General features: G+C 46.1%; 1 protein-coding gene across 1 annotated transcript in view; it reads right to left on the bottom strand.

Annotated features, from left to right (window-relative positions):
* The window catches only part of FAM135B (family with sequence similarity 135 member B), a 252,805-nt gene that overhangs the window by 126,595 nt on the left and 113,034 nt on the right, over window positions 1-13,176 (bottom strand). Inside the window, exons 4-5 of the mRNA XM_054017181.1 lie at window positions 11,454-11,524; window positions 9,722-9,895 (exon numbers count right to left, since the gene is read on the bottom strand). Coding sequence (XP_053873156.1) covers window positions 9,722-9,895; window positions 11,454-11,524 — 245 coding nt within the window. The remainder of the gene's footprint in view (window positions 1-9,721; window positions 9,896-11,453; window positions 11,525-13,176) is intronic.

The raw sequence follows: 13,176 nt of genomic DNA, 5'->3' as shown, positions 1-13,176 counted from the left end.
TAGCCAGTCATTTCTCTGCCAAGATTCACGCTGCATACGGTAACAAATAAGTTAAAGTGCTTTGGATGAATAAGGGTAGGATTGGGAATAAAGAATTCAGAGCAGGATTTTAAAAAAATGCTCTGTGTTGCCCTCACTCTACTCCTTGGGAGTTTTAGTGTTGCTTTAGCAGGCGCAGAGTTAGGTCAATGCTGATCACTTTCAAAGCTATCTCCCCTTCAGTTCTTTTTCCTCTTCTGCCCCCGGCATAAAACGGCCTTGGATAAGTCACTCCCCCTGTCAGCCTGTCCGTTATCCCCCATGTAAAAGGTGATGTATTTACCTGTCTCAGATGGCATTGGGGAAAGGTGTTAGTTACATTAGCGTGCTCTGAAGATTTAAAGGATGTAAAGTGGGTCAAACCCTAACACCTGTTTGTTTTGACATGGACAAATCTCCCACTGAAGGCACTAGGAGCTTTGCCTGAGTGTGGGCTACGAGAGTTCTCCTCTGACTATGGCCTTGGCTACACTTGCGAGTTACAGCGCTGTAAAGCCGCCCCCAGCGCTGTAACTCACTCCCCGTCCACACTGGCAAGGCATTTGCAGTGCTGTATCTCCGTGGTTGCAGCGCTGCATGTACTCCACCTCTCCGAGAGGAATAGTGAGTATTGCGCTGCCGCTGCAGCGCTGCGGCGCCAGTGTGGCCGCCCAATGCGCTGTGAATGGCCTCCAGAATTATTTGGCAGTATCCCACAATGCCTGTTCTAGCCACTCTGGTCATCAGTTCAAACTCTACTGCCCTGGCCTCAGGTAACCAACCATGTGACTGACCCTTTACATTCCCCGGGAATTTTAAAAATCCCCTTCCTGTTTGCTCAGCCCGACGTGGCATGGAGTGCTATCAGCGAATCTTTCCAGGTGACCATGCCTCCACGCACCAAGCGAGCCCCAGCATGGAGCAACGGCGAGTTGATGGACCTCATCAGTGTTTGGGGGGAGGAAGTTGTCCAGTCCCAGCTGCGCTCCAGCCATAGGAATTACGATACCTTTGGGAAGGTATCAAAGGACATGATGGAAAGGGGCCATGACCGGGACGCCCTGCAGTGCAGGATTAAAGTGAAGGAGCCTACTGCAAAGCCCGCGACGCAAACGGCCACTCGGGTGCTCCCCCCGCGACCTGCCGATTCTACAAAGAGCTGGATGCGATACTTGGGGTTAACCCCACCTCCACTCCGAGCACCACCATGGAAACGTCACAACCGGTGGGGGGGGGAGGAGGAGGAGGAGGAAAACGGGAGTGATGGTGGTGGGCCGGATGGAGACACCCCGGAATCTCTGGAGCCATGCAGCCAGGAGCTCTTCTTGAGCCAGGAGGAAGGTAGCCAGTCGCAGCAGCCGGTACTTGGTGGAGGACAAACAGAAGAGCAGGTTCCCGGTAAGCGTTTTTTTTTTTTTTTGGGAAGGAATTTTTTTGGTGCGGGCTCTTTGGGAGAGGAGGGTTAGGCATGCATGCCTAGATGCGGAATAGTGCGTTGATGTGCTTTATCACATCGTGGTAATCGGCCTCGGTAATCTCCTCGAATGTCTCATCCAGAACGTGTGCAATGCGCTTGCGCAGGTTTATCGGGAGAGCCACCGTGGTCCTTGTCCCAGCCAGGCTAACGTGTCCATGCCACTGTGCCGCGAGGGGCTGGGGGACCATTGCTGCACAAGCTGAATATGGGCCAGGGCGGAAGCCGCATTGCAGTAGAAGACCCTCCCTTGCTTCCCAGATCACCCTCAGCAGCGAGATATCGTCCAGGACGAACTCCTGAGGAAAATGTTGGGACAGTGTTCAGTGTAGGTGTCCCCTGAAGCTGTTGGCTCTCCCCAAGGCACAGAAACCCAGAGGACAGTGCAGCCCTGAAACAATCAGTCCCCCTTACTCACCATTTTGAGGCTCCCGTGGGATATGTATGCTCTGTTTCGGACGGGAAAATTATACTATTGTGGAGACGCTGTGTGTTTTCTACTCCTTAAGTGCGGGGGGAATCATTATTCTGTCTGGTATAAACAATGCTGCCTCTGTTAAATGTTGCATTTTGCCTATACAGCTGCATCAACCTTGAGACCTCAGCCGTCCCTCTTATCGCCTGCTCAGAGACTGCAAAGACTCAGGAAGAGACTGCGAAAAAGCAAAGAAGACATGCTGCAAGAAGTGATGCGGCAATCTATTAAAGAGAATGAGAAAGCACAGAACTGGAGGCAGAGAGAAAGCAGGATCCGCCAGAAAAACGCAGCGCACCGGCGGCAAAGCATCACGCACCAGCAGCAAAGCACTGATAGGCTCATAAGCATCCTGGAGCACCAAGCAGATGCTATCCAGGAGCTGGTAGCCATGCAGAAAGAGGAGCAGTACTGCAAACGCAAACTCCACCCCCCATACAGCCCTTGTCCCAAAACTCTTTCCGTTGTGCCCCACTGTCACCTCCAACCCACTTTCCCCAACTTCCGTGTTCTTCACGCCTCCCACTGCCTCCAACACCAGTATCTTCACCACCCAGCCCTGAAAACAACGACCCTTACCCTCTGCACTCAACCCTCATCACCATGCAGTATAGCTGCCCTGAAGTGCAGCACTCACTGCACAGCACACCAGACAGGACATAGGCGAATCTGTGATTGTGCTGTTCCCCACTCCACCCCCTTGTTTCTTTTCAATAAATAAATTTATTTTCTTTTCAATAAATGGATTCTTTGGCTTTGAAAACATTCTTTCTTATTGCATAAAGTAAAAGACTCCTTAGCCCAGGAAATAAACAGGCACTGCAAGTCTGCTTTTCTGCTAAGCAGACACTGATTCCTAAAGATTGGAACTACTGCACTTCACTCCCGTGCAGGGCACCAGATATCACTGCTGGTTTTCAGCCTCAAATTGCTCCCTCAAGGCATCCCTAATCCTTGCAGCCCCGCGCTGGGCCCCTGTAATAGCCCTGATCTCTGGCTGTGCAAATTCAGCCTCCAGGTGTTGAACCTCGGAGGTCCATGCCTGAGTGAAACGTTCACCCTTCCCTTCACAAATATTATGGAGGGCACAGCACGCGGATATAACTGCGGGGATGCTGTTTTCAGCCAAGTCCAGCTTCCCATACAGAGATCGCCAGCGGCCCTTTAAACGGCCAAAGGCACACTCCACAGTCATCCGGCACCGGCTCAGCCTGTAGTTGAACCGTTCCTTGCTGCTGTCAAGGCTCCCTGTGTAGGGTTTCATGAGCCACGGCATTAACGGGTAAGCAGGATCTCCAAGGATCACAATGGTCATTTCACCTTCCCCTACCGTGATCTTCCGCTCTGGGAAAAAAGTCCCGGCCTGCATCTTCCTGAACAGCCAAGTGTTCCGAAAGATGCGTGCGTCATGCACCTTTCCGGGCCAGCCTGTGTTAATGTCAATGAAATGCCCACAGTGATCCACAAGCGCCATCCACAATGCCACAGCATTTATAATGGTGTTAAAGAAATACCCCTTCCAATTAACGTACTCGGATCCTAGGTGGGGTGGTGCCAGAATAGGAATGAGCGTCCCATCTATCGCTCCTCCACAGTTAGGGAACCCCATTTGTGCAAAGCCATCCACTATTTCCTGCACGTTACCCAGAGTCACGGTTCTTCTGAGTAGGATACGATTAATGGCCTTGCAAACTTGCATCAACACGATTCCAACGGTCGACTTTCCCACTCCAAACTGGTTTGCAACCGACCAGTAGCTGTCTGGAGTTGCCAGCTTCCAGATTGCAATAGCCACCCACTTCTCCATTGGCAGAGCAGCTCTCAATCTCATGTCCTTGTGCCACAGGGTGGGGGCAAGCTCCTCACAGTCCCATGAAAGTGGCTTTTCTCATCCGAAAGTTCTGCAGCCACTGCTCGTCATCCCAGACTTCCATGACGATGTGATTCCACCACTTGTTGCTTGTTTCCCGAGCCCAAAAGCGGCGTTCCACGGTGCTTGAGCATGTCCGTGAATGCCACAAGCAATTTCGTGTCGAACGCGTTACGCAGCTCGATAGCATCATCGGACTCCTCACCCTCACTCTCACTGTCACTTTGGATCTTAAGGAATAGTTCGACAGCCAAACGTGACGTGCTGGCGAGACTCGTCAGCATACGCCGCAGCAGTTCGGACTCCATTTCCCGTAGACAGATCGCGCTGCACAGAAACCATTGAAAGATGGCACCAAAGGTGGACGGAAACAAAGGGATTTCTGGGATGCGAAGTGATGCCTCACGGGGCATTGGGACAGGACCCAGAATCCCCCGCACTCACGCCTCCTTCCCACAACCCACGGCGCCAGAATGGGAAAAGGTGCTCTGTGGGATAGCTGCCCATAATGCACCGCTCCCAATAGCGCTGCAATTGTCACAAATGTGTCCACGACAGTGTGGACAGTGTGGACAGACTGCAGCGCTCTCCCTACTCAGCTGCACGAAGTCAGGTTTAATTCACAGCACTGTACAGCTGCAAGTGTAGCCAAGGCCTATGATTTTAAGCGGCATGTGTGGGTGGGTGTGCGGGCGGCGGTGCTGTTGACTGAGGAAAAAATCTCCATTATAATATAAACAAGAGAGAACATGATTGCCAGCTGCATTCAGCGAAGGCTCTCCACGCCGATTTAGATTCATTTAAAGGGCGGCTTGTTCGTTTTAATTGGGTTACAAATGTTTTCACGTGAATTCCTGGAACTGCTGAATATAAGACTGAAGTTCATGCTGCCAGCCAGTGAACTGGATTCTGCACAGTGCCAAAGGCTGTGCAGCTTTTATCAGTCCTGTTTTTATGGACAATGGCAATTTGACAAGGACTGACGACTCTCAAATGCCTAGAGAGCTCCTGGAAGTTTTAAAATAGAAATCACTTGACGCTCCGGGATGAACTTTCATTAGAAGGCAAGTCAACCTAAGCTGAACATAGAGGGTGTGGCCTCCTAGTGCACTCAGGGAAGGATTTGACAATCAACAGTTCAGACACTCATGTCAGAGGCTATTTGCACATTGTAGTTTTGTCTTATGAGCAGTGGCATGTGCTTCCTCCTGTTTAGAGAGAGCAGCACAAAGGATGTTGTTATCCAATAAAGCAGGTTTAGTTTCTTGCTCTTAGTTTCCCTACAAAACTGTGCATATTTTAAAAGTTCTATGTTCTTGTCCCAACACGTTTTATCCCCTTCAGTAAAGATACATGTTTCCCTTCCCGGATGGAATTATCTTCTTTCCATTGTGGGACCGCTGAGGAATCGGGTCCCAAAAAGCACAGCCCCTTGCTTTTTATAATGAACAGTGATTTCTGCAGCATCCTGGAGCATGTCACTCAAGTCCTGCTTTACATTCCCCACAGACATCTTACTTTTTTCACGCTGCTCCCGGAAAAGCAGTTGGCGAAAGAATTCAGCACTGCCGGCGTACAGCTGCAATGCACCAATTACTAGGGGAGCCAAAGGGTTCAGGAGCAGTGAGAAAGGAGTTTGAAGCCCCTACCGTTTGAGCGTAGTGGTGTGGCAGGCCTTGTCATTGATGGGAAGTGTTTGGCTGCTGGGGAAAGGAGGAGTGGGAGCAGAGACGTGCTGCAGGCTGGGGCAATGGACACAAAACCCCCATTAGCACAATATTCCTATTGTACAGAGTTTCTTCTTGCATCTAAATCAGAAGTACAAGGCCCACCCTCTGCTGTTCCACACTCTCCTATTTCCTCGGGCGGGTTTTAACTAGCCATAAATGTTGAATCGGGAGATTTTAACCAGCTCCTGGCTCAGCTCCCTAAAGACAAAAGAATTAAAAGCAGCTCATGTCTGTCTCTAGTGCTGCTGAGTGCGGAAGCTAGGGAGAAGTGCTAGATGGTCTTTAAAACACCCCACTAGCCCTCTTTCTGCAGTAGGGTGACCAGATGTCCCGATTTTATAGGAACAGTCCCGATTTTTGGGTCTTTTTCTTATATGGGCTCCTATTACCCCGTCCCGATTGTTCACACTTGCTGTCTGGTCACTCTATTCTGCAGGGAAACTGCTGCTTAGCTTTAGAGAGCCAAGTGGGAGTGGGTTTAAGGCCACACGGGATCATACTGTGCCTCTCCACTGCCCCAGATTCCAGACCTAAATTTGCTTCCATTGCTCACAAACCCGGGGTGATTGCATCTTCATTACTGACGTTTGTTTACATCCGAAATGCTGAAGCATAAAACTTGAGGCTCGAAACAATACTCGGAGCGCCAACGAGTTCAATCCCGCAGGCGTTCGGTAACACAGCTGGAATGGCAGAGTATCAGGTCTGCTGCAATAACTAATAAATCAGCTGTTCACTGTGTCAAAACGGAGCTGCTAATTGTATTGTACTCCACAGTTATGCTTAAAACCATCTGGGCTGGCCACGTAGCTGAGATTCTGACTGCACTCTGCCTTCGCCAACCATAGTGATGAGAGATAACGGAAGAGGTAACATGGTAGTAAGGCAGTGTTTACCTTACATATCCTGTCCGTTAGGCAAACAGTGATTCTTGTTAGAAAGGATTAAGTAGGTTCTGTTGACTCACTGATACAGGTCACACGTCCCTATTTAAATGTAAGAGAGATTGGGATAGCTCTTTGGGGAGAGGATCTAGGGGGTGGGCAGAACAGTCCTGAGGGAGGAACCATAGTAACAGCCATGTCTGGGAAGAAAGTCTGACCTGATATTTATACAAATGTATTATTGTTTCCTTCATTAATGTAGCCGGGCTCCAGGATGGGGATGAGCTTGCACTGGACAAAGCAAGATTGGAAGAATGAGAATTTCCATTGCTCTACAGCAGGGGTTCTCAAACTGGGGGTCAGGACCCCTCAGGGGGTCACAAGGCTATTACATGGGGGGTCACAAGCTGTCAGCCTCCACCCCAAACCCCGCTTTGCCTCCAGCATTTATAATGGTGTTAATTTATAAAGGGGGTCGTATTCAGAGGCTTGCTATGAGAAAGGGGTCACCAGTACAAAAGTTTGAGAACCTCTGCTCTACAGATAAGCAATGTGCAATGAATAAACGGACACTGAAGAGGACAGGTCACTGATTCAGAGCAAGCTAGATTGCATGGTAACTGGTAGCAAGCAAACAATGTGTTTGAATATGGCTGGATGGAAACATATCCATCTAGGAATAAAGAACATAGGCCATACTTCCAGGAAGAGGGACTCTATCCTGGGAAGCAGTGACTCTGAAAAAGATTTTGGGGTCATGGTGGATATCTGGCTGAACGTGAGCTCCCAGTGTGACACTGTGGCCACAAGAGCTAATGCGATACAGGGATGCACAAATCGGGGAATCTTGAGTATGAGAAGAGAGGTTATTTTACCTCTGTATTTGGCTCTGGTGCAACCACTGCTGGAATACCGTGTCCAATTCTGGTGCCCACAATTCAAGAAGGATGTTGATAAATTGGAGAGGGTTCAGAGAAGAGCCACGAGAATGATTAAAGGATTAGAAAATATTCTGTATAGTGATAAGCTACATAGAGCAAGCTCCTTGAGTCTAACAAAGAGAAAGTTAAGGGGTGACTTGATGACAGTCTATAAGTACCTACACAGGGAAAAATATTTAATACTGGGGTCTTCAGTCTAGCAGAGAAAGTATAACATGATCCAGTGGCTAGAAGTTGAAGCTAGAAAATTAAGAGATAAAATAATGTGTAAATTTTTAACAGTGAAAGTAATTAACCACTGGAACAATTTGCCATGGGTTGTGGTGGATTCTCCATCCCTGACAATTTTTAAAGCTATAGGAATCTAGATCTGATCTAGGAATTGTTTTGGGGAAGTTCTCTGACCTGTGTTATACAGGAGGTCAGACTAGATGATGATGATGGTCCCTTCTGGCCTTAGAATCTCTGAATCTACATGAAAACAATTTAAGATTCCCAGGGAAACTAAAATATGATGAAACACCAAAGGCTACCACACACTAATTTTTTCTTTTTTTGTTCTGCAAATAAATCAGCTTTGCTTTTATCTTAATATACTGTGACAAGATAGAGAATTTATGATCAGAACGTTACTGAGGCTTTGCAAAAATAAGGTCTTATTATTAGATCAAAACTTTTACAATTAAGCCTTTTTCTTTGTGATCCCAGCAAACACTGCAAAGATCAGCCTGCCTACACACAAAGGCTCTGAACTTGGAAAAAGGAATGCTGGTTTTAATAGGCTGGTTTTGTTTGAGACTGCATGGCACAGAAGTTGCTTTTATACTATTTATTTTACCCTGTTTTATGGCTAGTGAATTTATGCTATATTAATATTTAGGTTTCTGGATGTTTATCAAGAGGCAGATAAATCCACAATATTGCACTTTCAGATTATCATTATTATTGACTGAACCAAATGAGACCATATATTGTGTTGTCAAAAATGTATTTCCATTCCACTGCATGAAAGCAAAACATTCTTTTCTTCATAAACATCCACAAAATCACATTTTTAAGCTTTAATAGTAACCCAGCTATAGATCATTGGCCTATCATGCTGTTTATGTCTTATAGTAATAATACTTTACACTTCTCTAGCTGCTTTCCTTAGAGCAGTGGTTCTCAAACTTTTGTACTGGTGACCCCTTTTCACATAGCAAGCCTCTGAATATGACCCCCTTTATAAATTAACACCATTATAAATGCTGGAGGCAAAGCGGGGTTTGGGGTGGAGGCTGACAGCTTGCGACCCCCCATGTAATAACCTTGTGACCCCCTGAGGGGTCCCAACCCCCAGTTTGAGAACCCCTGCCTTAGAGGATAACAAAACACTTTATAAACAATAATTAAGCCTAATAACTGGAGCTGGTTGGCAATTTTTTGACAAAACGGGGGTGGAGGGGGGAGTTGCTGATAATGCCAATTCATCAAAACTCAAACTGTCTGTGGGAAAGGGTCAGCTCCCAAGAATTTCCCAGCAAACCAGTTTTGAAATTGTTGAAATGTCACATGACGATATTTTCTGAAATGAAAAGTAATAGGTTTCAATTTAATCAATTAACCTTTTAAACTGAAATTTAATGCATAGTAAAAAAAGGTCAAAATCTAAACAAAACATTTCCGTTGACCCAAACCAATAGGTTTGTCAGCTCATGAAAATCTGAGATTTCATATTTGCATCCTGACTCAGGATGAGAAAATGTCTCAAAATCTTGAAAATCCTCTCAGGAGAAGAAAGCCATTCCCCCCTCCTCCCACACCCCATAGCTATTAGTGTTCTGTCCATTTATAGAGGAGCATAATGGGGCACAGGGAGATGTTGGCAAAACTATCCGGTGGGAGAACTGAGAACATATAGTGTACATTATAAAGTGCATTATAAACATACACCAATAGTTACATACTTCACAGCAGTATCTAGATCTAGGGAGAAATGACAATATTTCACATCTGTCCATCTAAGGGACTTATATGGCCCCAAGCAGCCCTATCTAAGCACCTCACAATCTTTCATGTGTTCATCCTCATAACATCCCTGTCAAGTGGGGTTGTGCTATCATCACTATTTTAGGGAGGGGAACTGGGGCACAGAGAGATGAAGCAATTTGCCCAAGGACACTCAGGAAGTCTGTGGCAGAGCCAAGATACAAACGCAGACTTCCGGAAGCCCAGTCCAGGACCAGAAGCACAAGTCCATCCTTCCGCTCTAAAGCACGGGCTGCTACTATCAGATGGGTGAACATTGTCATAAGAACTGTACCACAACCGCCATTTCTCTGCTCTTTACCTGATCAGTGGCTGGTGTAACGCTACCAGTGAGGCATGCACTGTAACAGATATCACTGACAGGTGGAAATAGTCAAACATGACAGGAACATGGTGGTGCAAGCCTCTTCTTGGATGGAAGTGAAGCCCCAAAGTACGGCTGCTTATCACAGGGATCGCTGAAATGTCTCTCAGCCTGAAAGGAGAGGTTTACAAGGGTTAGTGAAATCTTAAGTTGTCACAGTCTACAATGGCATTGAAGGCAGCAGACTGGGAGACCACATGAGCTGAATTTTTTATCACTTCACGGTGACCGTCTCAGCTACCAGAGCATTTACTCAGCTGATGCTTATCTCTTAATTGCACTTGCAAGTAGCGGGGATGTAAATATTATTACTCTACAGTAAAAAACAGATATGACAGAATGCAAGAGCCCCATCCTGGGTCTGCCAGACAAGCAGCAATCTCCTTCCTGTACACCACACTCACACTAGGGGGAAACTTTGGGGTAGCAGGGAAGAAGTGCAGGTAGCAGGTTGCCCCGCTAATTCAAATTTCAGCACCCAGAATTTAGCACTAATCTGGATGCGTAGCAAAGCAGTCTGATTTGCCTCAGGGGGACGGCAATAGCGAAAGAACAGACTGGAGGGTTATAAAGACCCCTCAGAGCATCCTTGGATGAACAGAGTTGTTTCACTGAGACTTGTGTAATTGTTCCTACCAAAATACCACTAGAGAAACTTTTCTTTAAAAAAGGCCTGGTGAATAATTGTTCAGATAACAATAACGGTTGTAAAATGAAATAAATGCACTAGATGATTTCTGATAAATTGCAGTTCATTTTCCTGATTCTGCTTTCTCCTCCAGGCCCTCATCGCATCCCTGACATGTTAAAGCACTTTCCCGCGCTCTGCCACCACCACGCAATAGCACAGCTTCTCTCGTTTCATCTACACCATACAAAAACTAAATGGAAATGGCACATTGAGCTCCACTGTAAAGTGTAAGGTGACATGGGGCCAAATTAGGTGTGAAGCCCAATTCCAAGGAGCTCACTGTGGAGCTCATCTAACTCCTGCTGAAGTCACTGGAAGACCTTTCAATGACCTCAGTAGGGCCTGAGAGGCTCCTTCAAGCACAGCTACAAGTGTGGTTTGGCAAGACCGGTGAACTAGGAGTAATGCAAAGCTCCTGTATCAAGGGCTGATCCTCTTCCCGTGGAAGTTAATGGCAAAACTCTCATTGCTTTTAGTGGCATAGGATCAGGCTCTTAGCCCATACACACAGAGGGTGAGATTTTCCAACTGTGCTCAGGCTTGACCTAATTCTGGCCCTGATTCAGAAAAGCACAAGACATCTGCTTAAGTCCATCCTTATCCAGGACAAAGTTGAAGCATGTCCTGAAAAGCAATGCTTTCCCAAATTGCATCCCCTGGTCCCACTGAGTCAATGGGAAAACTCCTATTTTCCTGTTTCCATAGTAGCAGTTAGAGAAGTGCCAAGCACCTCTGAAAATTTCACCCTTAAAACAGAAAATCTCTTGCTGCAAGAGGAGGGATGAAAAAAATGCCCTTGGTGGGGGAGAGGGATGGAGGAGGGGAGGAAGAGGAATGGGCAGGCACCTCTGCAAGAGAGACGGAAGCCAAATCAGAGCTCTCCAGTTTCCAAAAGACCCTTTAACTTTCACTGAATTCATGTTACCCAAAGGCAGGAGAGTCCCTACAATATCAAGGGGGCTTTAAAACGGCACTCACTGTTGTTCACTATCAGTAAAGTGCAGGTCCAACTTGAGCTGAAAATCTGCTTCGCTTAATGCATCTTCCACCTGCAAAGAACAGAAGGGCAGAGTTACCTGTGTAAGCCAGCTCACTCAAAACCCAAGCACAAAGCAATAATTTTGTCTGATAAAGAGAGTGCAAAGAAATGCAGGAGCAGTGTGAGAAAACTGCTGAAGTGTATACATAGAACATCTGGGCAATATAACTGGTCAGCTACAGCAGGGTTCAGAGCTACTGTCCAGCTTTAGACATACAAATACATTGCTCTGAAATGAGAATAAGATTTGATGGCATTAGCAGTAAGCAAACTTTCGCTAAATGGAACGTGCTTCAGAATGCAGAAAGAACCCACATTATAAACGTTGCATCCAGCTTTCAAACAGCTTCAGAGGTGTTCAGAGCAGGGCTGTTCAGTCATAAGGTTTTGGCTCATCTCTACTCAAAAGAGTATGTAAAACATACTGGTTCAGACATGTTAATTCCCTATTACACTACACTCAGAAATTTAAGTAATTTGGTGAATGATTGTCATTATTATTTGTATTGTAGTAATGCCCAGGAGCCGTAGCCATTGTGCTGTACCAAACAGAGAACAAAAAGGCAGTCCCTCACACAAAGATCTGACAATCTAATTAAACCACAGAAATTAGAGATGGAAAAGTCCTATCGGTTCATCTAGTCCAAACCCTGCCAGTGAAAGATTGTCCCACTGTGACAGACTGTACCCTCATGTTCATCCTTTTTACAAGACTATGATATTTTTTTTTTTTACAAAATACGCCTTATGAGGTATAATTTGAAAACTCATAATTTGCTGAACATTACTGTCCCGATGAAATATGTGTGTCAACATTATCTGTAAAGTTATACAATTCTTTTGTATGATGTCAGTAAGGCATATTCTAAATCTGAGGAAGCAGCCCAGACCAGTTCCTCAGAGACAAATTGCTAGCCAGCACCTCAGCCAGGTGTCAGCATAATCAAAGAGACTGTCACCAAGTTAAGCGGTCATTCGTTGGCAGGAAGAAGGGTGTCAGCGAGAAATGTACATCTTGGCAGACAGACTTGCTGTCCTCTGAACTCCAGCTGGAGATGATTCTCAAAGAAAAGAAATGGTATAAGAAGGGAGAACAGAGGACACAAATCACCTCTCTCCCCTCATTTCTACTCATGGCATTAATAATGTTTGAAAGACAAAAGAGGGAATTGAACTGGGGGCGGGGTCCTGGCTGAAAAATCCAGCCAGACTGCCGTGAGAGAAATTCTATTGCTTTAAGTTCACTTAGCTTGTTAAATCAGATATTAGTTTGTCTTTTATCTTTTATTTCTTTGTAACCAATTCTGATTTTTGCACCTCATTACTTGCAATCACATAAAATCTATCTTTCCATAGTTAATAAACTTTTATTATTTTAACTAAGCCAGTATGTTTGGACTGAAATGTTTGAGAACCTCCATTTGAGATAACAGGGTTTGTGCATATCATTTTCTATTAATGAAATGGCAGACTTTCTATGAGCTTGTATTGTCCAAGAGGGAGCTGGGCAGTACAAGACGCACATTTCTGGGGACAAGTCTGGGACTGAGCATTTACTGGTGTCACTCTGCACTATAATTCAGGAATGACTAGCTAGAGCACCCATATCATTCAGCTGGGAGTGATTTTGCATGCTAGAGGGTGTGCATGAACAGGCCAGCA

The sequence above is a fragment of the Malaclemys terrapin genome, chromosome 2 (assembly GCF_027887155.1).
Source record: "Malaclemys terrapin pileata isolate rMalTer1 chromosome 2, rMalTer1.hap1, whole genome shotgun sequence".
Lineage (NCBI taxonomy): Eukaryota > Metazoa > Chordata > Testudines > Emydidae > Malaclemys > Malaclemys terrapin.
The sequence above is the reverse complement of the archived record's forward strand: the minus strand, read 5'-3'. Positions and strand labels throughout refer to the sequence as shown.